General features: G+C 40.2%; 1 protein-coding gene across 1 annotated transcript; it reads left to right on the top strand.

The window, feature by feature from the left end:
- Positions 1 to 27944, top strand: HORMAD1 (HORMA domain containing 1). Its single transcript, XM_084613933.1, has 16 exons — positions 1 to 30; positions 2646 to 2751; positions 8490 to 8541; positions 10016 to 10160; positions 10307 to 10370; positions 12706 to 12742; positions 13257 to 13277; positions 13386 to 13412; positions 14756 to 14823; positions 18583 to 18734; positions 19483 to 19739; positions 21872 to 21938; positions 23432 to 23508; positions 24691 to 24774; positions 25917 to 26015; positions 27806 to 27944. The coding sequence occupies exons 3-16, from the start codon at positions 8509 to 8511 to the stop codon at positions 27884 to 27886; spliced, it is 1212 nt and encodes a 403-aa protein (XP_084470059.1). The 5' UTR covers positions 1 to 30; positions 2646 to 2751; positions 8490 to 8508; the 3' UTR covers positions 27887 to 27944.
- Positions 27945 to 27947: the final 3 nt, after the last annotated feature.

Genomic DNA, 27947 nt, shown 5'->3' with positions numbered 1-27947 from the left:
GTTTGAGATCCTTCCATCAATACCACAGTGGTAAGCAGTTTTCTCTTTCCCTGTATTTTCTGAGACCTAAATAGTTCTTAACAAAATTAGAGACAAAGACCCTGAATCAACAAAACACAAACCTAACTTCAAGCATGTGAATAGCTCCACTGAAATGAACAGAACTAATTGTCACGGTTCAGGGCAACTGCATCTGTATTTTTCCTCAATGGTCTAGCAAGGGTACCATTCTCAGGCTTCCAGCTCCCCAGCCATTGCCTCTCTTGGGTGCAGACACATGTCTCTCTCCCTTCTTACTGGGTTATTTCCAGGATGCACACAGTTCCCTGCCTTCACTTAATTATTCCCAGAAGAAATAGGCTCCCCAACCATACCTGCTTGCTTTCTCTTCAGAGACTGATAACAGAATTTCAGAGTAGCAGCCGTGTTAGTCTGTATCTGCAAAAAGAAAAGGAGTACTTGTGGCACCTAAGGCACCTACTTCTTGATAACAGAATGATTGTCAAAAGTTATAAGTACCACACAGTTCTTCCTATGCAAGCCTATTTTATTCTTACAGTAAAAAGCATTACAGAGAAAACACATAAAAAACAATAAAAGAACCTACATGCATATTAATAAGCTCACCAGAATTCACCCCAACAACCCTAACATAGATTCTGGCAGAAGCAGTCATTCAGATTCTGACCCAAGTGGATTCCTTGGGCTACAAGTTCATCACAGCTTCAGCTCAGAACAAGTGCTCTCAGAATGTGTTTAGTCCACTTTTTATAAGGTGCAGTGTCCTTCATCTGGAGTTTCCAAGAGTAGGTAACTGGTCTCTCCCCAGGGTGTAGCTTCAATAGGCAAGCTCAGGAGGGGATAATTTGTATTTCCCTCCTCTCAAGTACAGTCTAGGAAATTCACTTTACAAGTAGTGTTCCAAAAAGTATTTTGAAGTTCCATACAATCCCACAATAGTGCATACATATTTGCATTTTTAATACAACTCCAAATATGTTAAACATAATTCAGTAAGGTTTAACTTAATTCAATAAAGTTTGTACATGTCAGTCTGTCACACTGCTCACATGCCTAAAGTGAAGTACATGCTAGTAAGTGGTTTGCTGATTCAGGGTCGAAGAGCAGCCCTGGAAAATTTAAGGGGTGAGTTGATTACATTCTGTAAATATCTACATGGGGAATAAACATTTAATAATGGGCTATTCAAACTAGCAGGAAAAGGTATAACAAGATCCAATGACTAGAAGATGAAGCTAGACCAATTCAGACTGGAAAGAAGACATGCATTTTTAAGTGAGTGTAATTAACTATTGGAACAACTTATCAAGGGTCATGGTGGATTCTTCATCATGGACCATTTTTAAATCAAGATTGGATTTTTTTTTTTTAAAGATATGCCCTAGGAATTATTCTGAGGAAGTTTTACAACCTGTGTTATACAAGAAGTCAGACTAGATAATCACAGTGATTCCTTCTGGCCTTGGAATCTATGACTCTATTAAATTATTGGGGGTGGGGAAACATCCTACTTAGAAATAATTCTGCTGATATACTAGGGGCTCTCTGACTTGAGGAAAAGATGTAAGGAAACCAATCAATCGTCTTCCTGTGTGTGCTCCAGCAGTGAGAGAAGCTTGGGAACTTAAAAAAATTCATCTTAACATCTGGTCCTGCAAAGCCGATTTAGAAGTAGATCCATCAACTTCACATAAGAAAGGATTACAGGGTCAGATTCCCAAATTGTTTTTGATTAGACTATGGCCCAACTTTATTATCATGCACATTGTGTAAAGAGTTGTCACTTTGGATGGGCTATCACCAGCAGGAGAGTGAATTTGTGTGGGGGGGTGGAGGGTGAGAAAACCTGGATTTGTGCTGGAAATGGCCCACCTGATGATCACTTTAGATAAACTATTACCAGCTGGACAATGGGGTGGGAGGAGGTATTTTTTCATATTCTCTGTGTATATATAAAGTCTGCTGCAGTTTCCACGGCATGCATCTGATGAAGTGAGCTGTAGCTCACGAAAGCTCATGCTCAAATAAATTGGCTAGTCTCTAAGGTGCCACAAGTACTCCTTTTCTTTTTGCGAATACAGACTAACACGGCTGTTACTCTGAAACCTCCATTTACAGCATTGGTGAAACAGTATATCCTGTACCTGTGAGGTTCAGGTTTCCAAAACAGCAACCCATTGACCTGTTACCTGTTTTAGGAAAACGGTTTCAAAATCAAATGCAGATTTGCCAATTGTATCTTTATTCTGTTTTATATCATTTTTACATCTCTCTTTTAAATGATTTAGAAACCTTAAGTGGTATATATAGTTAACCTATGCAACCATTGGTTTTTTTGAACTGTCACCCTTGTCCTCCCTCCCCACTTCTGTCCTACAGTTATATACTCATTCATTAGCTCTTGTTTTAAATTAGGCCACAGTCCAGCAATGAGCTCCACATGGGTGTACCTTTGTACTTGTGTGGAACTCATTGCAGAATTGGGGCTTTAGACTGTAACCTCTTTGGGACAGAGACTTTGTCTTCCTATGCATTTATACAATGCCTATCACAGGAGCACAATGCTCCTGATTGGGGCTTCTGGGCACTGCTGTTTCATAAATAAATAAATAAAACATTTTCAGGTGTGTACTACGACTCAGAATGCAGTTCCTCACGTTTAAACCATGCCGTTCTTGTTGTGGGATATTGTGTGGACAAAGGTGTGCCATACTGGCTCGTCAAAAACAGGTAAGGATGAGTTTTCTTTAATTAAAATACCTTTACTAAAAATTCTTTAAAATATAATTTCATCTTAAAGAATTGGTTTAGTACTTTACAAGGACAGCATCAAAATAAATAAAATATGTTTTAAAAGTCTTTAACTGTTCTGTTAGCCATATCTCTGATTATTAAAAATAAAAGAATATTTTAAAATTCTAATTTACTTTTCACTATTAATTCTGTTTAGGTTTTGCACATGACAGGCAGCTTGACACAAACTAGTTTAGTTAATTTCATTCCCTTTCTCTAATCAGTTTTGCTTTCTGATTCTCATGGACCAGCACAAGGTTAAAGACTTTGAGTTTCAAAAACAGAGAGGAATAGTTCATTCCAGAAGACAAGTGTATACATTTAATTTTACTTGAAATTTCACTGAACTTTTTCAATTACAAAAACATGTATTCATATGATTTATTATAGACCTAGATTTTGGCCCTGAACTCTGACATTATGTTTTTTAAATGATTTCCAATGCGTAATAATTTTGATGTATTGCTGGACTAGTGGCCTGCAAAGAGGAAATAAATACATTGTGTGGGTCTGAAGTAAAATATGAGATAATTCTGCAAATTTCTCAAATGCAAACCAGACAGATAATAATTATGAAACTAATGGGCATGCCCGGTACTCTTTTCAAAAAGGTTGTGGAAGTCTTTTCCCCATTTTTAGTCTTTCTTTGAGTGTGGATGTGAGCTTATTACCATTACCCAACTATTGAGCTTTAACAGGGTATCTGTGTTCTGACAAAGATAACAATTATGTGTTTATTGATACATCCCTATCTGCAAAGTGAATTCTGGGTATGCTTATTTGTATTTCTTATTATTTATAATACACTTCTAGTGTGCAATGGTTTCAGAGATTCTGAGTTCTAGGAGCACACTTTTATTTTTGCTAAGGCTTATTTATGCTTAATTTAAAATCTTGCTTTTCATGGAGACCTCTCCTTTTATAAAACATTCAGACTCTGATCTGTAAAAGTGCTCTGCATCTCTAGTTTCCACTCAGCCACAACTGAAAAGGAACTGTAACAATTAAATTTTGTGTCAGGAACAGCAGTAACAAGATTTGCCCTGCTAAGATGGTCATACTATAAAAAGTCGATAGGACCCCCCCTCCCAAAACAAAAAATACCAGGGAACCTGTATTAAGATTTAACATTATATATAAAAACACATATATATTTTTTGTTTCTCTTCTGCAGCTGGGGAACCAGATGGGGTGATCAAGGTTATATCCGGATGGCAAAAAACAGGGGCAACCTTTGTGGAATAGCTTCATTTGCCAGCTATCCACTGATGTGAAAAATAGACTTAATCCTGGTGGGCAGGAATGAAGAGTCAAACATGCTTTTAAATTCATTTTGTTCTGAGTTCCCCAAAGAACTGTAGTCTTCAATAAATAAGTCCTGTCTTGAATCATACAAACTTGATGGACCCCAAAAGACCTGTCAAATGCAAGAACAAAAAACTACTGTAAGAAGAATCACTGCTTGCTATATGACAGGTTTCAGAGTAACAGCCGTGTTTAGTCTGTATTCGCAAAAAGAAAAGGAGTACTTGTGGCACCTTAGAGACTAACCAATTTATGTGAGCTGTAGCTCACGAAAGCTTATGCTCAAATAAATTGGTTAGTCTCTAAGGTGCCACAAGTACTCCTTTTCTTTTTGCTTGCTATAAAACTTCATGAGTGCTAGTTATAGCCCTCTTGACATATTGCTTTCATGTTCCCTAACCAGCCTAGAGTTGCTTTCAGAAAATCATCTACACCAACTACTTCAGCCAACTAGTCACATGATACTGGTTCTCCTTGTTTCGTTAAAAGAAGTTAAAAACATATTAGGAAAGCATCTAATATTACTTTCCTATGTAGGCAATTGCTATTGGATTGTAAGATGTTGCATGCATTACTTCCCACAGAAGCTTTAGTTTGTGGTGATCAGTGTCGGTACAATATTGTGTAGATAGCACCAGGACAGTAAAGGACACTTAATTAGAGTGCTTATTTGTGGAAACTTTGATATTTTTGTCCTTTTTTACTAAATAAAAGCAAAACCTGAAAGACAAGGCTTGATAATTGGCTAGTTAAATTTTTAACTTAGATGTTATTGTTTTTTAAATATTGCACAATAAATATTTTTCAAAATACAGGTCACAAAAATAGTTTAAAAAACCCCCCAATTCCATTTCTGGCAAAGAAATGCAGAACGATGAAAAAACAACATGGAATATATTCCTCTCTTAATACTTTCCCTCAGAAATTGCCATATTTATTAGGCTGTCCTTGTGTCTGTCTGTCCTATCGTGTATACACCCTATGAGAGGGACTATCCAATATGATCTAATGTTTTTATGATCCTCTCGTCCTACAGTCTGTAACTATTACAGAATATGAGTCTAATACCATTACACAAGTGTGGGTGTTTTAATGGCTCTGTGCTTTACACACATCCCCATGAGTGGGCTCAGATTCCCCCTCTTCCAGCGAACTGCAACCCCAGTTTCCCTTCCCCAGGCCAGCCTCTGTGAAGTCTAGGATAGCAGCGGGAAGGGGAAAGGTGTGGAGTCTTTGGACATGGCCCTAGGAGGGGTGCAGGAGGCCATGGGGGAAAGCGTGTTGCAAGTGGCGCTGGATGGGAGGTAATGGGGCACGAGGAAGAGCCATTGCACGTGCTGCGACGGGGCAGACAGATGGAGGCGATAGCAGGAGAAGAAAAAGAACGAGCCTTTGGCTCTGTCCACACCACAGAGGTGCCCCTGCAGCACCATAGCATAGGCACTTCCGGCATGGGTGGAAGGGCTTCTCCCACTGCTGTGGTTAATCTGGCTGCGCCAGAGGGTTAGGGCGACCTTAAATCAGAGCACAGGGCGCGAAACTTTTCACGGCCCGGAGCCATGCAGCTCGGGCAATCTAATTTTTCAGCGTAGACCAGGCCTATGTATGTGACCCTAGGGTAGTGGGGAGGCAAAAGTGTGAGGGGAAGAAGGTGCGACGAGCCTTTGCACGTGGCCCCACACAAAGTGGAGGTGGGGGAACAAGGGTACCATAGGGACAGGCGGCAGGCTGTGCACCCTAGCCCCAGGGCGTGGTGAGAAGGGAGCTTCGGGAGGAGCTGGGGTAGGCAGCGCTTGGCACAGGGCCCTTCGCGGAGGGATCAGCGGCGCTGAAGTCAGTTGAGGTGTAAGGCAAAGAGGCGTTGAAGCCTTTGCACACGGCCCCCTGATGGGCGCAAGGAAAGAGTGGGGGGGGGGGGGAGCCGCTTACGATGCACACAGCCCCCGTTCCGAGGAAGGCGCGCGCGCGTCCACAGCGTGAGAGGAAAAGGCGGGAAAGCGGTCGGCGCGCGGGCCCCTGCGAGGGGCGGGGCAGGGGACGGTTACTGTGCGCGCGGCGCGGCGCGGGCGGGCTCAGGGAGCGGCGGCCGCCGGGCAGCACTAGCGCGGGCCAGGCAAGGGCGGGTCTTTCCCGGGCCAGCGTACGCGGCGCGTTGCGCCCCATGAGGCGGCTCGGATTCCCCCGTCTGCTCCAACGAGGTGCGACCCGTGTTTCCCTGGCCCCCCGCACCCATGGGTCTCAGTTTCCCCACTGGCCGTAACTCCTCTAATTTCAGACTCCCCACACTGGCCCACCCCGGCTCCTTGGGCCCTGCAGAGTCCTGCCTTGGGCCAGTGAGTCTCTTCCCCGTCTGTTTTGGCTAGGGCAGCGTCTGACGCCGAAGGAGCCCTTTAAAGCAGAAACCCAGGTCCTAAGGGCATGGCCGCACTACAGCTAGCATGACCAGATGTCCCGATTTAATAGGGATAGTCCTGATTTTTGGGTCTTTTTCTTATATAGGCTCTTATTACGCCCCACCCCCCATCCTGACACTTCACATTTGCTGTCTGGTCACCCTAGATACAGCGGCACAGCTGCGGGTAGCACCGTAGTGTGGCCGTGCCCTATGCTGATGGGAATGGGCTCTCCCCATCTGTGTGGGTAATCTACCTACCTGAGGGGCGGTGGCTAGGTCAGTGGCAGAATTCTGCCAACCTGCGCAGGGCTGGGCATGGGTGGTTATGCTGATCTAACTAGAGCGCTTAGGGCCGGGGTGGGCAAACTACAGCCTGAGGGTCACATCCGGTCCTCCAGACATTTTAATCTGGCCCTCAAGCTCCCGCCTAGGACTTGCCCCACTCCGTGTGGCTCCTGGAAACAGCAACATGTCCCCCTCGCCAGCTCCTAGGCATAGGGGCGGCCAGGGGACTCTGCATGTTGCTTCCACCCCAAGCGCAGCCCCTGCAGCTCCCATTGGCCAGGAACTGTGGCCAATGGGAGCTGCAGGGGTGGCGCCTGCGGACGGGGCAGCGTGCAGAGCTGCCTGGCTGCGCCTCCGTGTAGGAGCTGGAGGGGGGACATGCTGCTGCTGCTTCTGGGCGTTGCTTGAGGTAAGCACCGCCCAGAGCCTGCACCCCTTCCCCCCTCCTGCACCCCAACCCCCTGCCCTAGCCCTGATCCCCCTTACATCCTTCAAACCCCTTGGTCCTAGTGCAGAGCACCCTCCTGCACCCGCAACCCCACCCCAGAGCCTGCACCCCCAGCTGGATACCCCCCCGCACTCCAACCCCCAATTTTGAGAGCATTCATGGCCCGCCATACAATTTCCATACCCAGATGTGGCCCTCGGACCAAAAAGTTTGTCCACCCCAGCTTAGGATGTGGAATGTTTCACAGGCCTCAGCGACGTAGCTAGGATGATCTAATTTTTAAGTGTAGACGAGGCCTAAGGCGACAACTACACTAGGAGCCCTTTACTGGCGTACTATGCTGGCAAAGCACTACTAGGGCTTGGCCACACTTGAAACATTACAGTGTAGACCAATGGTTCTCAACCTATTTATCGTTGTGGGCCATACATGCAGCTGTCTGTGTGTTATGTGGACTGCAACCACATAATATATATACACCACCTGTGTGGCCCTGAGGATGTCACATGGGCCACAGCTGTGTGCTGATTGGGCTGCAAGTGAGCCACGGGTTGAGAACCACTGGCATAGACACTACTTATGTTGACAGAGGAGGTTCTCCTGTTAGCATAGCTAATGCGCCCCACTAAGAAGCAGTAGCTAGGTCCACTGAAGAATTCTTCCATCAACCTAGCAGTATCTACACAGGGACCTAGATTGGCTTAACTATGTCACTCAGGTTTGGATCTTTCAAACTCCAGAGTGATGTAGCTGAGTTGATCTAATTTTCTAGTGTAGATAGTACCTAGTGTGGATGCAGCTATACCGGCACAGCTGTATTTTGTACCATTAGTAAAATCATCTCCCCTGAACAAAACAAGCTATATTGGTAAAAGTGCATTTTGCCAGTATAGCTGTGTCTATGCTAGGGAATTCTGCCTGCATTCATTGCACCCCTGACATAGTTCTGTCAGCTGAAGTGTGTACTTAAACCAGGCTAAAGACTGTAGATCTCTATTCCCATGAGTGATCCTTATTCACGTAGGTAGTCACACTTAAATCAATGGGATTACGTACATGAATAAAAATTGTTCACGTAAGTAAAGGTTTGCATTTAGGCTCCTGACTTGTATTGATTTCAGTGGAACCTAGGAGCCTAAATACCTTGGTGGATCTCAGCCTGTGTTCTGAAAACTGAATGGACAGGATCTACATGTGTATGTGTCATCAGAGTGCAAACTAACATTCCAATTTTATTAACAGATAGGAAAAGACTGACAATATGGCAACTGCCCAGATGCAGAGAAATTCTATGGTATGGTTCAATTTATTTCAGTGTATTTTTGGCACAGTTGATTTCAGCAGTCAGGAATACAAAGTAATTATTTTTAGGATTGTTTTATTGCCCAAAATTACCCCTGCAGCTAATTAAACTTGAAAAAAGTATTTCAGATTCATATAATTTGTTCCTGTATAAACAGAAGTTATTCAGGAGCAGTTCTTATTGCCATAAGTAGTCTCATTGAACTATGCACAGTTGTAAAACATCACAGGGTTCAGTTAAACACTAAGGTCCTCAATTTGCAAAGAGTTAAGCATGTGCTTTATGAACAGTGAATGTTCACATTCAAGTCAATAGAACTATTTACAGTGCAAAAAGTTAAAGTGTTACTCTTTACACAATTGGAGGCTATCATTATATGATAGTGATGATCATAGGATATCAGGTTTGGAAGGGACCTCAGGAGGTCATCTAGTCCAACCCCCTGCTCAAAGCAGGACCAATCCCCAACTAAATCATCCCAGCCAGGACTTTGTCAAGCCTGACCTTAAAAACCTCTAAGGAAGGAGATTCCACCACTTCCCTATGTAACCCATTCCAGTGCTTCACCACCCTCCTAGTGAAAAAGTTTTTCCTAATATCCAACCTAAATCTCCGCCACTGCAACTTGAGACCATTACTCCTCATTCTGTCATCTGCTACCACTGAGAACAGCCTAGATCCATCTTTGGAACCCCCTTTCAGGTAGCTGAAAGCAGCTGTCAAATCCTCCCTCATTCTTCTCTTCTGCACACTAAATAATCCCAGTTCCCTCAGCCTCTCCTCATAAATCATGTGCTCCAGCCCCCTAATCATTTTTGTTGCCCTCCGCTGAACGTTTTCCAATTTTTCCATATCCTTCTTGTAGTGTGGGGCCCAAAACTGGACACCGTACTCCAGATAAGGCCTCACCAATGCTGAATAGAGGAGAATGATCATGTCCCTCGATCTGCTGACAATGCTCCTACTTATACGACCCAAAATGCTGTTAGCCTTCTTGGCAACAAGGGCACACTGTTGACTCATAGCATAACATAGATGATGTTCTACCTAGGGAGAACATGTTGATGTTGATGTTCTACCTAGGGAGGTGGTAGAATCTCCTTCCTTAGAGGTTTTTAAGGTCAGGCTTGAGAAAGTCCTGGCTGGGATGATTTAACTGGGAATTGGTCCTGCTTTGAGCAGGGGGTTGGACTAGATGACCACCTGGGGTCCCTTCCAACCCTGATATTCTATGATTCTATGTTCAACAAGGGAGGTGAACAAGAGAAAGATGGAGATTATTTGTTGAAAAATGCTTCATGTTAGTTCCTTTAACATTAAAATAAAATAAAATTAGTAGACCTGTGTACATTTGGCTAGTGAGAAAACATTTTATTTGTTTTCAATATTTGAAAGGCAAGTGAATGAAAATAAACCCCCCTGCATACTGGAGATTTATTCCCCTCTCTTTCTCTTTACATTTTAGAGTGCAGTAACATTTCCTAATAAAATATGTACTGAACAGCAGTCTTTGATATTGGTGAAGAGACTCCTAGCAGTATCAGTATCCTGCATTACTTACCTAAGAGGAATTTTTCCAGAATGTGCCTATGGAACAAGATATCTAGATGGTAACATACTGTTTCTCAGATTCCTTTGACCTAAGATATTTCTCTGTTTTTGTGACAAATAATTTTAGAGAGCTTATTTAAGCTAACGTAATTTTTTTAGTGTTGTTTCTGTACATTTCTAACTAAAATTTATTTGTTTGTTTCAGACCTCTGTGTCAAAATTTTGAGGGAAGACAAGAACTGTCCTGGGTCCACTCAGTTGGTGAAATGGTACGTAGATTCTATAGCATACATAACAGTATTATAATGTGTCAAATCTCAAAATTAGCTCTCTAGTCAAAGAAAAATTGTTCGCTCACTGTTAGTGAGTAATGGTCATTTGATGTATTTAATGCTTAGTATATACTGTTTTGGTATACAGACTTTGCACATTGAAAAATCAGAATTTATACATTTCAGTACCATGTAATGGGCTTAACTTGAACATTTGGTTTTATGGAAAGATTTACGATCTTGGGACTCATATTAGCAAGGTATTTAAGCATGTTTGTGACCTGAAACATGCGAGTAGTCTTTTTGATGCCAATGGGATGATTAACATTTTAAGTTACGCACATCCATAAGCATTCTGCTGAACTGGGGTAAAACAAGTTAATGCAAAAATTATATTCATGCCAAGAATGTGTGTCCCTATTTCCACTGTTGCCTGTTCTCACGGTTCTCTCAGGACCTGTTTCTTTGTTGCTCTGCATCTTATGTTGTAGTCATTTTCTTCAGTACAACGTGGATGTAAAATGCTACCAAATCAGAATATTTTCACTGGTATAAATGACTGCCCAAAGTGCCCTCATTCTTTAGTGGTCGAAGTTGGGATACAATATTTTCATTAACATTACATCTATTGTATTTTTGTAACTTTTAAATTTGAGGATTATGTTCTCAAGCTTGACAAAAAAGAAGAGTTCAGCTTTTAAAAAAATGTAGCTGAATATGTATTCGTAAGTATCTTGTATATAAGACTGGTTTCAGAGTGGTAGCCGTGTTAGTCTGTATCAGCAAAAGCAACGAGGAGTACTTGTGGCACCTTATAGACCAACAAATTTATTTGGGCATAAGCTTTCGTGGGCTAAAACCCACTTCTTCAGATGCATGGAGTGGAAATACAGCAGGAAGATCTATATAGTATTATATGAAAAGATGGGAGTTGTCTTACCAAGTAGGGGGTAGAGACAATTCAATTAAAGTGGCCTATTATCAACAGGATGAAAAATTACTTTTGTAGTGGTAAAATTAAGAAGTACAAACCCAAGAATTTCATTTTCATAGAAATATAGAACTGGAAGGGATCTTGAGAGGTCATCTAGTCCAGTCCCCTGCACTTGTGGCTGGACTAATTATCTAGACAATTCCTGACAGGTGCTTGTCTAACCTGCTCTTAAAAATCTCCAGTGATAGAGATTCCACAACCTCCCTAGGCAATCCAGTGCTTAACCACCCTGACAGGAAGTTTTTCCTAATGTCCAACCTAAACCTCCCTTGCTGTAATTTAAGCCCATTACTTCTTGTCCTATCCTCAGAGGTTAAGAAAAACAATTTTTCTTCCTCCTCCTTGTAACAGCCTTTTACATACTTGAAAACTGTAATCATGTCCCCTCTCACTCTTTTCTTTTCCAGACTAAACAAACCCAATTTTTTCAATCTTCCTTCATAGGTCATGTTTTCTAGACCTTTAATCATTTTTGTTGCTCTTCTCTGGACTCTCCAATTTGTCCACATTCTTCCTGAAATGTGGTGCCCAAAACTGGACACAATACTCCAGTTGAGGCCTAATCAGAGTGGAGTAGAGCAGAAGAATTACTTCTTGTGTTTTTGCTTACAACACTCCTGCGAATTTGCTTTTTTTGCAACACCGTTACACTGTTGACTCATATTTAGCTTGTGGTCCACTATGACCCCCAGATCCCTTTCCGCAGTACTCCTTCCGAGGCAGTCATTTCCCATTTTGTATGTGTGCAACTGATTGTTCCTTCTAAATGGAGTACTTTGCATTTATCCTTATTGAATTTCATCCTATTTACTTCAGACCATTTCTCCAGTTTGTCCAGATCATTTTGTATTTTAATTCTGTCCTCCAGAGCACTTGCAACTCCTCCCAGCTTGGTATTGTCCACAAACTTTATAAGTGTACTCTGTATGCCATTATCTAAATCATTGATGAAGATATTGAACAGAACCAGACCCAGAACTGATCCTTGCAGGACCCCACTCATTATGCCCTTCCAGCCTAACTGTGAACCACTGATAACTACTCTCTGGGAACGGTTTTCCAACCAGTTTTGCACCCACCTTATAGTAGCTTCATCTAGGTTGCATTTCCCTAGTTTGTTTATGAGAAGGTCATGGGAGACACTATCAAAAGCTTTACTAAAGTCAAGATATACCACGTCTTCTGCTTCCCCCCATCCACAAGGTTTGTTACCCTGTCAAAGAAAGCTATCAGGTTGGTTTGACACAATTTTTTTGTTTTGTGGGAATTTTTATGTAATCAGAAGCAAATAAAAATGGTAATTAGTAGTAGATAGACAATATTATTTGATTTTTGCAGGATGTTAGGATGCTATGATGCTTTGCAGAAAAAATATGTAAGTCTTCCAGTATAATTTTGTTATATTTTAATATACTGTAACGTGTATTTGTATACTTCTAATAGCTGCCTCTTGTGGTTTTGGGGCTACTGTTTACAAAATAACTTCAATTTAGCCAGATGTGACAATTAATGGCAGTTCCAGGTGCTCGGCATCTCACAGGATGTGATCCATAAGTCTTGGTGGTAAAGACTTCTGCCCAGTTTATACCATCTGAGGATTTGGCACTAGATAACTGATATATGGCTTTGGAAAAATTTCTGATGCCCTGATTCAGGAAAGCATTCCTATTCAGCAAAGCACTGAAGTCAATGGTACTTAAGCATCTGCTTAAAGTTAAGCACATGCATATATCCTTTGTTACACAGAGATGGATGTAAACATGTTTTCCTAAACCAGAGTCCTAATTTCCACTTGTTATTTTGTTTTTTTGAATCTGCACTATAAATTGGTATGCAGGATTATTTTAATTTATTTGTTGTTTTTCTTTCCTTAATTATATTTTAAACAGCTAAGAATGGTTGTCCTAGCAGTAAGTATCTTTAAAATGTTTACACAATTTTCAAAATAAGTATATTTATATACACTGTATTTATTTTATTTTATTCTCATATTTATATTATTTATTTTTAAAATATAGGTCTACACCCATGCAGAAGACCCTCAGGTAAGCTTAATATAATATTTAAGGTTGACTGATGATAGTAACATTCACATTAAAATTTGCATATACAGGCAGATAGAATATTTCACATTTCGTCCAAGTGCACTCTATTATTTATCTAAAGAAGTTATATCCTAACACAAGAATTGCCATACCTGATATCTAGTCCAGTATCTTGTCTCTGACAGTAACTAGCACCAGACACTTCAAAGGAAAGTGCAAAAAATCCCATAGTGAACAATTATGGAATTAACTGCTCATAAGAAGAAAAGTACTTGTTGCACCTTAGAGACTAACAAATTTATTTGAGCATAAGCTTTTGTGAGCTACAGCTCAGGAGTTTCTTTTTAATTCTTTACAGTAAATTCCATGAATTCTTTCAAGCAAAACATAATCTTATTAGCCACTGGGTGTCACCCTAGTGCTGTATGGTGTATATGAAATTTGTTGGACAGTGACTAAGAATATTACAGACTTTGAACTGAAAATTTTCTTTAAAAAACTTCAGCTCAAACTTGTGTTTGTTCTTTTAATTTTTGACTGCAGGACGAGACTACTGACATTGATTTTATTTGATGGCGACAACAATTGTATAAATAAGCCGTGCATAAAAAAAGTCAGAATGATTCATTATGACATTAGAAAGCTATAATCCAGTGGTATTCAACCTGCGGGCTGCATGTAGCCCAATTAGCACACAGCTGTGGTCCAGCTGTGTGCTAAAGGCCGCTGGACCCATGGTGTCTGGGTTGCAGGCTGCTCCACCACCTGACACGACGGGGTCCAGAGCCCTGGCTGCCCAGTGGGATCCGGGGTCCCAGCCCCCATGCCCGGGATCCTGGCTGCACTGCCCTGCACAGTGGAGTCCAGGGTCGGGGCTGCCAGGCCGCCCTGCCCCATGTGGTGGGGTCCGGGTTCGGGGCTGCCCTGTCCTGTTGCCAAGCGGGGTCCGGGTTCAGGGCTGCTGCGTGGCGGCGTCAGGGGGGTAGGGGCTGCCCTGCGGCCCCACGCCAGGGGCCTGCTCCTGGTCCCACTCTGTGGAGGGGTCTGTAGGCAGGCTGGGGCATTGGGGTCTGCTGGGCAGGTTTGGGGGCACGCTGTGGTTCTCAACCTGTGGCCAAGGTAACAGTGTGGCCCACAATGATAAATAGGTTGAGAACCACTGCTATAATCCATGGAAATGTCATTGTAACGATGGATTATAACTTTTGCTTGACATGTAGACATCAGTTTAAAAAGCAAGCAAGGCTAGTATATTTCCGGAAACAGGAAACAATATCGTATTTCACTTCTTAACAATTGATACTGTATGTGTTAGATCCATAATTACTGTGTTTTGTGTTTAGACAGTTACAGAATGTTATCAGTTCAAATTCAAATACACCAACAATGGGCCGGTAATGGATTTCACCAGGTATTGTCCTCCTGGTTTCTCTCTGCTATGCAATTAACAATATCTTTCTAGAATAGGTTGAGCTAACATATTGGTGTAATTTCTTACTGGTTGTTTGATTTTGGAAGCTGAATCTTAAGATTAAGTTCAGTAAGGAAACATATTTTCCAGATGTACCTATCTTGAAGGTACATTACCATTTTAGCAGGATATATTACTTAGTACGCTAGTTAATGTACGGATTTCACAGTGCCCTCTGTCTGCCCTTTTCTGGTTTCCCCTACACAAGTGTGCACACACAGAGATAGTTTGGGGTTAGTACTTTTAAAAAGTGCTGTCTAGATTTAGGAATTTCCATATATTAAGACAAATAATTAAAAATGTAGAAAGTAGGGCTGTCAATCGCAGTTAACTCGCGATTAAGTAAAAAAATTAATCACAATTAATTGCAGTTTTAATCACACTGTTAAACAATAGAATGCCAATTGAAATTTATTAAATATTTTGGATGTTTTTCTACATGTTCATATATATATTGTATTCTGTGTTGTAATTGAAATCAAAAAGTGTACAAAAACAAAACAATGTAAAACAGGTCCACTCATCCTCCTCCTTGTTCAGCCAATCACTAAGGCAAACAAGTTTGTTTACATTTATAGGAGATAATGCTGCGCTCTTCTTAGAATCACAGAAGTTTGGGTTGGAAGAGACCTCAGGAGGTCATCTAGTCCAGTCCCCTTTTCAAAGTAGGACCGACCCCAACTAAATTATTCCAGCCAGGGCTTTGTCAAGCTGGGCCTTAAAAACCTCTAAGGATAGAGATTCCACCACCTCTCTAGGTAACCCATTCCAGTGCTTCACCACCCTCCTAGTGAAATAGTTTTTCCTAATATCCAACCTAGATCTTCCCCACTGCAACTTGAGGCCATCGCTCCTTGTTCTGTCATCTGCCACCACTGAGAACAGCCGAGCTCCATCTGCTTTGGAACCCCCCTTCAGGTAGCTGAAGGCTGCTATCAAATCCTCTGTCACTCTTCTCTTCTGCAGACTAAATAATCCCAGTTCCCTCAGCCTCTCCTCATAAGTCATATGCCCCAGCCCCCTAATCATTTCCGTTGCCCCCGCTGAACTCTCTCCAATTTGTCCATATCCTCTCTGTATTGGAGAGCCCAAAACTAGATGCAGTACTCCAGATATGGGCTCACCAGTGCCAAATAGAGGGGAATAATCACTTCCCTCGATCTGCTGGCAACGCTTCTGCTTTTGTAGCCGGCGTTGCAAGGTATTTACGTGCCAGATATACTAAACGTTCATTTGCCCTTTTGTGCTTTGGCCACCATTCCAGAGGACATGCTTCCATGCTGATGACTCTTGTTAAAAAAATAATGTGTTAATTAAATCTGTTACTGAACTCCTTGAGGAGGAATTGTATGTCCCCTGCTCTGTTTCCCCTGCATTCTGCCATATATTTCATGTTATAGCAGTCTCAGATGATGACCCAACACATGTAGTTCATTTTAAGAACACTTTCACTGCAGATTTGACAAACGCAAAGAAGGTACTAATGTGATATTTCTAAAGATAGCTAAAGCACTTGACCTAAGATTTAAGAATCTCAAGTACCTTCCATAATCTGATCGGGACGGAGTGTGGAGCATGCTTTCAGAAGTCTTAAAAGAGCAACACTCTGATGTGGAAACTACAGAACCCGAACCACCAAAAAAGGAAATCAGCCTTCTGCTGGTGGCATCTGACTCAGATGATGAAAATGAACATGGGTGGGTCTGCACTGCTTTGGATTGTTATTGAGTAGAACCCATCGTCAGCATGGACGCATGTCCCCTGGAATGGTGGTTGAAGCATGAAGGGACATAGATTAATAGATACTAAGGTCAGAAGGGACCATTATGATCATCTAGTCCAACCTTCTGCACAATGCAGGCTACAGAATCTCACCCACCCACTCCTGCGAAAAACCTCTCACCTATGTCTGAGCTATTGAAGTCCTCAAATCATGGTTTAAAGACTTCAAGGAGCAGAGAATCCTCCAGTAAGTGAGCCGTGCCCCATGCTACAGAGGAAGGCGAAAAACCTCCAGGGCCTCTTCCAATCTGCCCTAGAGGAAAATTCCTTCCCGACCCCAAATATGGCGATTAGCTAAACCCCGAGCATATGGGCAAGATTCACCAGCCAGATACCCAGGAAAGAATTTTCTGTAGTAATTCAGATCCCACCCCATCTAACATCCCATCACAGGCCATTGGGCCTATTTACCATGAATATTTAAAGATCAATTATTTACCAAAATCATGTTATCCCATCATACCATATGAACCTTTAGCACGTCTGGCATGTAAATATCTTGTTACACTGGCTAGGACAGTGCCATGAGAATGCCTGTTCTCACTTTCAGGTGGCATTGTAAACAAGAAACGAGCAACATTATCTCCTGCAAATGTAAACAAACTTGTTTGAGCAATTGGCTGAACAAGAAGTAGGACTGAGTGGACTTGCAGGCTCTAAAATTTTACATTGTTTTATTTTTGAATGCAGTTTATTTTGTACATAATTCTACATTTGTAAGTTCAACTTTCATAGTAAAAAGATTGCACTACGTTACTTGTATTAGGTGAATTGCAAAATACAATTTCTTTTGTTTTTTTACAGTGCAAATACTTGTAATCAAAAATAAATATTAAGTGAGCACTGTACACTTTGTATTCTATGTTGTAATTGAAATCAATATATTTTAAAATGTAGAAAACATCCAAAAATATTTAAATAAATGGTATTATATTATTGTTTAACAATGCGATTAATCACAATTAGTTTTTTAATCACACGATTAATCACAATTAATTTTTTTAATTGTTTGACAGCCCTAGTCAGATATAGAGTGATCACTTTATGACAACTGTTCACCCACAGGTGATACGGTGTTTTTGTCTTTTATCATTCCATGTGAGTTCATTTGACAGCATAGTGATTGTCTGGTTTCATGCACATAGTTGTTTTTGGGGCATTTAGTGCACTGGATGAAGTATACCACATCTAGTATTGTGATAGGCATGTGTAGGGGTCTATGTTGTGGGGGGTGTTGATCCTTGTAGCAGTGGAGATACATTTGCAGGTTTTGCATCTGTTCTTCTGGCAGAGTCTGGTGCCGCTTTGAGTTGGTGTGTATTGGTCTGTGGGGAGCTTGCTTCTGTTGAGCTTGGAGAGGTTGCGGGGGTAGTTTGAAGGCCAGAATTGGGGCTTCAAGAAAGATTTCTTTCAGGATGGGATCCCCATTGAGTATGGGTTGTAGTTGAGGATACCCCAAATGAGTTTCAGTGGGGCTGGGGGAGGTGACAACTAGTGGTGTGCAGTCAGAGTGCTAACTACTCATGCTAAGCAATCTGTTCCACCCTGCATTTTGCAGTGACACTGACTTAGAGTAACTTTCCCTGACCTGAAGAAAAGCTCTGTGTGGCTCGAAGCTTGTTTCTCTCTCCAACAGAAGTTGGTCCAATAAAAGATTTTCTTTCACCTGCCTTTTCTCTCTAATAAAGTACAGTAGTGGGTTTCATAACTAGCTGAAGCCCCTGATTTAGGACTTGATCCTAAGATGTGCTGAGAATGCACAAGTCTAATTTACTTTACGAAGATTTACCTAGCTAATAGTGTGATATTCACTTGCCTGAAATATTTATAGTAACTTATAAGTAATTAACAGTATATTTATAACATTAGAAACAATTTCGTACCCATAAAAGATCTGAATACTTTGTTCATTCCTAGTAAGAATAAAGGAAATGATTCCAACATCACATGTACAGACACCAAGAAAGCAAGTATTCTCCTCATTCGTAAGATTTATGTTCTGATGCAGAATCTGGGCCCTTTACCTAATGATATCTGCTTGACTATGAAGCTTTTTTATTATGATGAAGGTACTGTTTCCACATTATCTTGATTTATCTAGTGTATAAATAAATATTTAAAAATGATTGAAACAGCATTTCATATAATTTTTATGAATGTTAAAGGTAAACAGATGTTAGCTTTCTCATATATGTTTACTTCTGCATAGTCCTGAATTTTCAGAGTTATTGCGGTAAAATCCTGGCCATATTGAAATCATTGGGAGATTTGCCATTGACTTCAGTGGAGTCAAGATTTCACCTTCGATATTTAAAAACTGCAGCTCAGTATGTTCATTTGGAAATTAAAACAGTGAGAAATTTGACTGTGTGAAATTTTCAGAAGCATTCTGAACATGATGCATTTTTATTAAGGAAAACACAGGAGTGTATTTCAAAGATTAAATAAGGGCCAAACTCTTGATGGGAAAGTTAGACCTAGTTTTGTATACCGCTTAAATGGTTTTTGTAACTTAAATTTTTTAAATATATCAGTTTTATACAGTAATTGTTTTTTTGAGGTTATCTTTTTGTGCATATTGAATGTTCTAATCAGATTCTTTTCTATTGTGTAGAAAAATAGGTTTTATTTACTACAAACTGAATATGGAATATAAAAAATGGAACAAAATAAATAAAAAGACTGTGGTTTGGAGTAATGCTCTTTGTTCAAAGGAAAAAAAAATCTGTTTCATTCAAATACATATAAATTTTTTTCCCCAAGAGTAAGAACACACTTCATCCTATAACAGCATATTTCCTGAATTATTTTCTGCAGTTACACCACCTGATTACCAGCCTCCTGGTTTTAAAGAGGGTGATTGTGACACAATGATATTTGAGGGAGAGCCTATTTACCTAAATGTGGGTGAGGTGCCAACCCCTTTTCATATGCTGAAAGTTAAAGTGACAACTGAGAAAGAACGAATGGAAAATATTGATAAAAACATGCTAAAGCAAGGAGACTCTAAGGTGCCTACGCAATTAATCAGACTAGACAAAGATGATCCAGAAGAACAGGACCAGCAAATAAATGTAAGGGCTCAGACCTTGCTACATGCTATTTATATCTAAAATGTTTTACAATTTGAACTCTCTTGGAAAGGGTCAATAACCATTTATATTGTCCATTATTGCAAAGTTTTAATAAAACATTCAGTTGCCAAAGATATTCAGATAAAATTACATACAGTCGTTTAGATTTTTTCTCTTCTTAATTTTACTGCTCAAACTGGAGCAATCAGTTTATTTTTATTTTCATAATAGAGATCTACATTGAACTAGTGCAACAGTATGGTGCTGATGGGCTGCAGTATCTTTAGTTGCCGATGAGAAGTGCCATCAGGAAAGTAACTGAAATACTTTCCTCATGGATTGTATTTTCTAAATGGACAACCTACCTAATTCTCAATTACTGAGGGACAATCTCCACTCATTGTTATATTTTGCTTTCCACAACCAAATCTCTGTACAACTTTTCATGAGTGATGTACCCAAGTATTCGGATTCTAATATCTAAACTGTATTGTTAAATCCATTCACCTAAATTTGGGTTATTGCTGATTATTTACTCTATGTATCATATGACTTTTAGAAACTAACTTTATAGGTGTGGATAATGTAAGCACTATACCTAGATGTACAGACACTTTTTTTGCAACCTATGTGTTATATATTTTTTTTAACATTAGCTTTAATAAAATTTTTAAATCTGAAATCCCATACAATGTTTCATAAAATGGAAGGGAGTATATGATAGTCATGGTGTCCTGGATAAATTCCAACTCAGTTACATTGTCTATAAATCATCTCCCCAGTTATTTTAATTGAACAAATTATACTTCATTTTATATCCTAAACTGACATATAGTGTTACTAGCATTGGTAAATTTTGTGCAGCATCATAGTAGTAGGTGGGAGATTGTGTCTAACTTTGGATTTTCTTGCTGTGTAGGGCGTTGATCCTGCAAACACTTATGCACATGATTAACATAAATGAACTTAATGGATCAGGACAGGGATGGGCAAACTTTTTGGCCTGAGGGCCACATCGGGTTTCAAAAATTGTATGGAGGGCCGGTTAGGGGAGGCTGTGCCTCCCCAAACAGCCAGGTGTGCCCCAGCCCCCGCCCCCTATCCGACCCCCCTGCTTCTCACCCCCTGATGGCCCCCCTGGGACTCCTGCCCCATCCAACCCTCCCTGTTCCCTGACGGCCCCCCCAGGACTCATGCCCCCCGCCGCCCCATCCAACCCCCCTTCTCCTTCCTGACTGCCCCCCGGGACCTGTGCCCCATCGAACCACTCCGTCTCCCTGTCCCCTAACTGCCTCCGGAACCCCCATCTCTGACTTCCCCCCGCCGCCCTATCCAACCCCTCCGCCCCATCTGACTGCCCCCCGCCGCCCCATCCAACCCTCCCCTCTCCTTCCTAACTGCCCCCCCTGGGATCCCTGCACCATCCAACCACCCCTTCTCCCTGACTGCCCCTGGACCCTCCACCCCTAACTGCCGTAGTTTGCCCTCCTCTGGACTAGTCACATGAATAATGTTACATGCATGACCATTTGCAAGATTTGGGCCTAAACATGAGGAATTATTATTTGTAATCCTGAGCACAGACTAAACTATTTTTTGTGGAAAAATAGCTGTGCCATATTTAAAGTTGCAACGAAGTTTTTATTTGACAGCAACCTTAGCAAAAACCAAGGCAGGTTAACTTCCCACAGGCATGGAATGTATGACAGTCACATGTGCCCAACTGTTAATACTGGAGTGTAAGAGGTTGCCATTAAAGTTTTAAGATGAGTGCAGATTGGTATTTGGTATTGGTTGGAGATGGTAATGAATATCTCATGGAGTGTTGGAGTGTGTTATTGGCAGTTTTGTAGGCAATATAAAAGTGGCAAGGAATATAAGAAAATTTCCCTTAACTTCCTATTTACATGCTTTTAAGATTTTGGGTGGATGGTGCGTGTCCTGATCACTAAGTTAAGGTTTTGTGTTAATAATTACACGATGCCATGATTGAAGACATGGGCCCTTCTCCTAGCAGTTTAGGGCCAACTCTAATTAGTTCAGTTTAATGTTTTTATATGATTATTTTTATTCCATTAAGAATCCAATATAAAATTTTAAAATATCTTCTTTCTTTTTCTTTTTTTACATAGGAAGATTTTGTCGCAGATAATAAAATGGAAGTTAAGAATAATGCAAATACATCTGTAAAAGCTGGAGGTAATAAATATACAGTTCAGGACAGCTCAGCTCTTGCTACCTGGTTCCTATGTTGCTGAAATGAGAAGTAGACTATGTAACATATAGTTCCACACTCAGTTTAATACCGTTATCCCTTTTGATCCATAGGATAGCCAAAGTTCAGGCCTCTATATGTTGTTTCCATTAGGAGAAGAAATTGATAGAGCCAGAGATTTTCTTGTTTCTTTACAAACATTATACATAAAGTCCTGTTTCCCTGAACTCTGTGGGAATTAAACAGCAGGAGACAATTCCTTTGCTTTTTATTCAAAACTTGCCTTTCCAGCCAGCACTCTATGCCCCCAAAAGATTTTTCTCATAGCTGTCTCTTCGGGCCACATTACCAGCACTTCTGCACTGTCTGCTTGGCTTTCTTGCTTCTTCTGGGTCTCTAGTCTCACTGCCTCCTTCTCTCTCTCTCTCTCTCTCTCTCCAAAACATTTCAACCAATCAAAACCTGAGTCCTTACATTTGAAACCCCTTGGGCCACATGATTCAGCTTCTACTCAATTTTTTCCCATTTGCCTGTGTTTTGGGTGCTACTGCTGTTGTTTCAGCCACCTGGATGAAGTTGGTGGTTATGCCCTGATTATAACAAGCTTTAGCTCAACCCACAACAGTACTAGTAATATATTTGCTATGCTTTTCTTTTAAGTCACTTTTCATTTTTCTATTCTGAATTTTTGCTGTGTTCTATTTATATCTTATCAGTTAAAATAGGTTAAATATTTAGAATAGAAGAGTACTACATCACTTGAGATTTTACCTAAAAAAATACTTTTCCCCCTGAAACATTACAGAAGTAAAACAGACAACTACCTGTTATTGCAAATTTGTGATGCAGAATTCTTGGCACAAAGCATAAGGGCCAAATCCTGATTCCATTTCAGTCGATAGGAGCAAGGTTTAGCTCTAACATTTTAATCATAAAATCAGTTCAGCAGAAACCTGTCGGCTCTGGTCATGAGTTTTCAACAGTTTGATTGCAAGACCCTGTAATGCTTAATCTCTGAGTTCGTCCTAACTAATGTGAGTGAATTCATTGGGACTATTAATAAGGACTACTTACATAAGTACAAGTTTGCAGAATCAAGCCCACAGGTTCTAAGGGCATTCTGTATAAATCTGTGTTACACAGACATAAGTATGTCTCTTTACGTGCCTGTTTCCAATAACAGGAGATAGTAGGCCTGATTCTCATTTATACTAATGCCCCTTTACAGCACTCTGTCAGTGTAAAGGGGCTTTCGTGTAAATGAGAATGAGGCCCAGTGAGCTAAAGACATGAGGCACAGTAATTCCCACTAATGTTAATAGTTACTTGCATGCAGAATAGAGCCTTTTCCAAGTGTCTGGCTATCCTGTCTGTCTGGCTGTCACATTTATTATATGCATATCACCCTGATGTCTTAAAAAAAAAAAATGTAAAAATGCTGTTAATATTAGAACATGTTTTAACAAACCTTTCACAGAATTAAGTTTAACTTGTGAAGAAAATGAACTTACGAGGTCTGAAGAAAGCCAGAATAAACCTGTTTCTCATTCTCAGGTATAAAAGCTATATTCTCTTCCAGTCTTACTCCTAAAATACTTTTCCTAGGGTTTTGTGAAGTTTCTTTATTATTCAAACTAACATTTTGAATTTTGAGACCTCTTGAGCAATTAATTTAATGTATGGCGACTCTCTACATAAAGTTATTGAATGCTATAGCTATAATTATTAACAATAAAATGCATGTATATTTTGTCCTGAACAACATGTTTTACAATAAAATATGACTAAAATGTTCAAAATTGTAAAAATCAATTAAAAGCAGTAGCAAAGAGCTATTTCTTCAGTTTTAAAAGTTCTGACAGACTGGGCGATATGAGCAGAAAAGGAAGGGAGTTCCATCATCATAAAGCATCGTTAATAAAGACTCTTCCTTCTAGAAACTTATTTTTTTAACATTGACAAACCTATTTACTGGTTGCATTTGCAAGTAAAGAATTGCAGTAGTCAAACCTTTAAATATAAAAGTATTTGTGACTGATTTCAAGTCTCTCTTGCTAAGCAAAAGGCCCAGCCTGGCAACATTCCAAAGATGGTATAATAGATTTTAATTAGAAAACATATACAAATCCATTCATATTCTGCTGTCAATTTAACACCCTCCAACTCTTTATACGAGGAGATGGACTCAAGGAAACACTGTCAAATGGAATCTCTAGGCTGGGAACTCCCATCAACAACCACTTAGAACCATCTGGAAAAATTTCTGTTTGGCTTTAATTTCATAAAAGTATGTCACATTCATAATAGTCATTTAGCTTCAGTAGAAATCTCTGCTTTGAAATGTTGATGGAAGTCTAAGGTAAATCTGGGTGTTGTAATCGTGACAATTCATATTGTACTCTCTGAAAACAACACTGAGAGTAGTAACATGCAAATACAGAACAGGAGTACTTCTCTTACAGATCCTTGAGGCTCAAATTCAAATTGACCCGTTGGTAATAGCCAGTGACTGACTATAACTGAAAAAAATTGAGGCACTGATTTAGGCGCTGGTACTTATGCACATGCCTTCAATAGGACGACTTGTGCTTAAAGTTAAGCACATGCTTAAGTACTGTGATGGATTGGGGCAGGCGAGCACTTGGCATCTTGCATGATTGAGCTCTATGTATCCTAATTTGCCTCTTAATTCTAAGAGGATTCTTATGTTGAAATAATGCTAATTTTCCATTTTAGGTTGATCAGTTAGCAGTTAAGACATCTGAACTTGATGTGTCAGAGGGCAGGACAAGAAGTGGAAAAATATTTCATAGCAACACAGTCAGTATCCTTTTTTTTTTAAACAACAAACTCTTTCTATTCCAAATACAGAATGAAAACATGTGCTTAAATACAATTTACAGTCCAGGATTGAAATTCTGGTCCCATTTAAGTCAATGGCAACTCCTCTTGACTTCTTTGGGACCAGAATTCACTTCAGATTATTTTTTTAGCTCTTTTTATTTTAGGAATATGAACAACACCTTTGTATTTCTAATGTCAAAAAGTGAATGCCTATTTCTAAAAGTTACTTAAGTGTGTGGTTTTTAATTGTATAGTTTCAGAGGGATTCATGAGGATTTATTTGTATTCTTTACTTGGCCATGTTCTCTGCCAGACCTGTGCTAGGTGAGAACTTAATCCAATGTATTGTTCCATATCTCTTATAAAATACTGGGCCAGAATTCTAATCACAGATGTGTGATTTTTACATATCTTGAAAAAAACATTATTACTTGCATATTCATGCTTATGCGTGGTAGCTAAAGTTTTGAAATCCACTTCACCTACATGGTGCCTGAGTATTTGTGCTTTATAGAAGTGGAACAGGGGTTTGGGCGGTGAAAACCTCAAGCCACCCTCAGCCCAGGGGCATAGTACAGGGCTGTTCTGTGGTCCATGTGCCCTTCCTCTCTCAGTGGCTATAAGCCTATGGCTGAAATAGTATCCTTAGCCCCTTGCACTAGTTTGTAAGATTTAGGGGGACACTTGATCCATGTAAACATGGATTCTTTGGCCCCCTTACTGGCCGGAGTCCTTTGCAGCCTTCTGCTCTGGCCTGTATGGGGCTGGTATAGAAACGCTTTCCACAGTGGACCGGGGGTACATAAGTATGCCTGCATGGCCACTTCACCCTTGGTCCCCTGACTAGATCTTGTATATGGATTACTTTTCCTCATAAGAGTTCTGGGAGAAGTGCTGCCAGTCTCAGTAGATAAAGAAACAGCCTTCATCATTTACAGTCAAGAAAGGAAATTACATGTCAAGATAAAGAAAAATCATGCCTTCCCTGTCCCAAGTCTGAAAAGCTCTTAATTAATTTTTAACACAGGTTAGGGAACAGCAATAGCATCCACAGTGTGTTGCTTTATAGCTGTCTGCAGTCTTCTTCTAAAACTAATAGTTAATTTCTTTCTGTAAAGGTTGGTGAAAATCAGGCTCAGGAACATTGCAAAAATCGTTTAGTAGCTAACTGTTCTAAAGAAACCCAGAAGAGAACTTGGTCTGAGTCTGAAAAGCTTGTAAGTTTTAAAGTTGCATGCAGAAAGCAAAATGATTTGTTGTTATATTTTGTGCATTTAGTGGCAAGCATTAAATATCTCTGTCAAGGTTCCTCCCCCACTCTGAACTCTAGGGTGCAGATGTGGGGACCTGCATGAAAAACCTCCTAAGCTTATCTTTACCAGCTTAGGTCAAAACTTCCCCAAGGTACAAAATATTACCCCTTGGACAGGCCGCTACCACCACCAAACTAATACTGGTTACTGGGGAAGAGCTGTTTGGACGCGTCCTTCCCCCCAAAATACTTCCCAAAACCTTGCACCCCACTTCCTGGACAAGGTTTGGTAAAAAGCCTCACCAATTTGCCTAGGTGACTACAGACCCAGACCCTTGGATCTTAAGAACAATGAACAATCCTCCCAACACTTGCACCCCCCCTTTCCTGGGAAATGTTGGATAAAAAGCCTCACCAATTTGCATAGGTGACCACAAACCCAAACCCTTGGATCTGAGAACAATGAAAAAGCATTCAGTGTTTTACAAGAAGACTTTTAATAAAAAATAGAAGTAAATAGAAATAAAGAAATCCCCCCTGTAAAATCAGGATGGTATATATCTTACAGGGTAATTAGATTCAAAAACATAGAGAACCCCTCTAGGCAAAACCTTAAGTTACAAAAAAGATACACAGACAGAAATAGTTATTCTATTCAGCACAATTCTTTTCTCAGCCATTTAAAGAAATCATAATCTAACACATACCTAGCTAGATTACTTACTAAAAGTTCTAAGGCTCCATTCCTGTTCTGTCCCTGGCCAAGACGACTACAGACAGACCCTTTGTTACTCTCCCTCCTCCCAGCTTTTGAAAGTATCTTGTCTCCTCATTGGTCATTTTGGTCAGGTGCCAGCGAGGTTACCTTTAGCTTCTTAACCCTTTACAGGTGAGAGGAGCTTTCCCCTGGCCAGGAGGGATTTCAAAGGGGTTTACCCTTCCCTTTATATTTATGACAATCTCTAAATGGAAAATAAAATGCATAATATGAAACAAAAAGCTCTGGTGATTTTTCAAGATGCTGTTTATCACTATAACAGTTTTAAATGAGCATTCTCTAATCCCAACCCCAAAACCTCATTCAGTATTTTTGTTATTGGGAAAACAGAATAAAGGGAGATAAGTACATAGTTACTACTTCTGTATCTGTCTGTGAAAATAAACCTTTCATTATTATTACTATTTAAGGTTAGAGATATACAAACATTATTACTTTAGATAAGAAAGAATACAACAAATTAAGTAAAGACTGAGGGCCAAATTCTGGTCTTCTTTTATACTTAAATAAACCAGAAGTAACTCCATTGCAGTCAGTGGAGTTAAATCAGTGAAAATTAATGTAAGTGTAATCAGAATCAAACCCTGTGTCTTGACAGGTTGATGATGTGTACTACCTACTTACCATTAGCTTTAGATGTTAAAGTGGAACTTCTAAGAAAAGTTTACTTGCATTTGAAGCAGCGTCACAAAAGAGCCTTTGTCCTTAGATCATAAATAACTTTTAAACTCCTTTCAATAGTACATGAGAAAGTTCTTGTACTTTAACTGATTACTATCAAAATATTATCCCAAGCTTTGCAATCGTGAGCACATATGTCATTGGAAGGATTAGATATTCTTTGAACAGCTTTATGTTTCATATAGTTGATTCTTGTTATGAAGTTCTTTTTCCATGTTAAGATACCTAACACAACTGAAAGAGCCATGGTTTGTGAAATACAGGGATCTGAAATGCAATCTATTTTCTCTTGGTAGGTTCATCAGTACGAACTCTCCTCTAGTCAAGATGCAGTGCCAAAAAGGAGAAAATTTAGTGAACCAAAGGAGCGGTTTTAGATATCACCTCCCTGCTGTTTACATGTAGAATTCTGCTCAATATAGCTTTCATTTGGTGTTT

Source organism: Lepidochelys olivacea, assembly GCF_965140295.1.
Source record: "Lepidochelys olivacea isolate rLepOli2 genome assembly, chromosome: 24".
Lineage (NCBI taxonomy): Eukaryota > Metazoa > Chordata > Testudines > Cheloniidae > Lepidochelys > Lepidochelys olivacea.
Note: the sequence above shows the minus strand (reverse complement) of the source record. Positions and strands in the feature narration are given on the sequence as shown.

What these genes read in the sequence shown, in the direction of transcription:
- HORMAD1 (XM_084613933.1), top strand. Translation starts at nt 8,509, where the DNA reads ATGGCAACTGCCCAGATGCAGAGAAATTCTATG. An exon ending in ATGCTTTGCAGAAAAAATAT is followed by an intron (nt 12,743 to 13,256) that starts GTAAGTCTTCCA and finishes TATTTTAAACAG; the next exon opens with CTAAGAATGGTTGTCCTAGC. An exon ending in GCTTTTTTATTATGATGAAG is followed by an intron (nt 18,735 to 19,482) that starts GTACTGTTTCCA and finishes TATTTTCTGCAG; the next exon opens with TTACACCACCTGATTACCAG.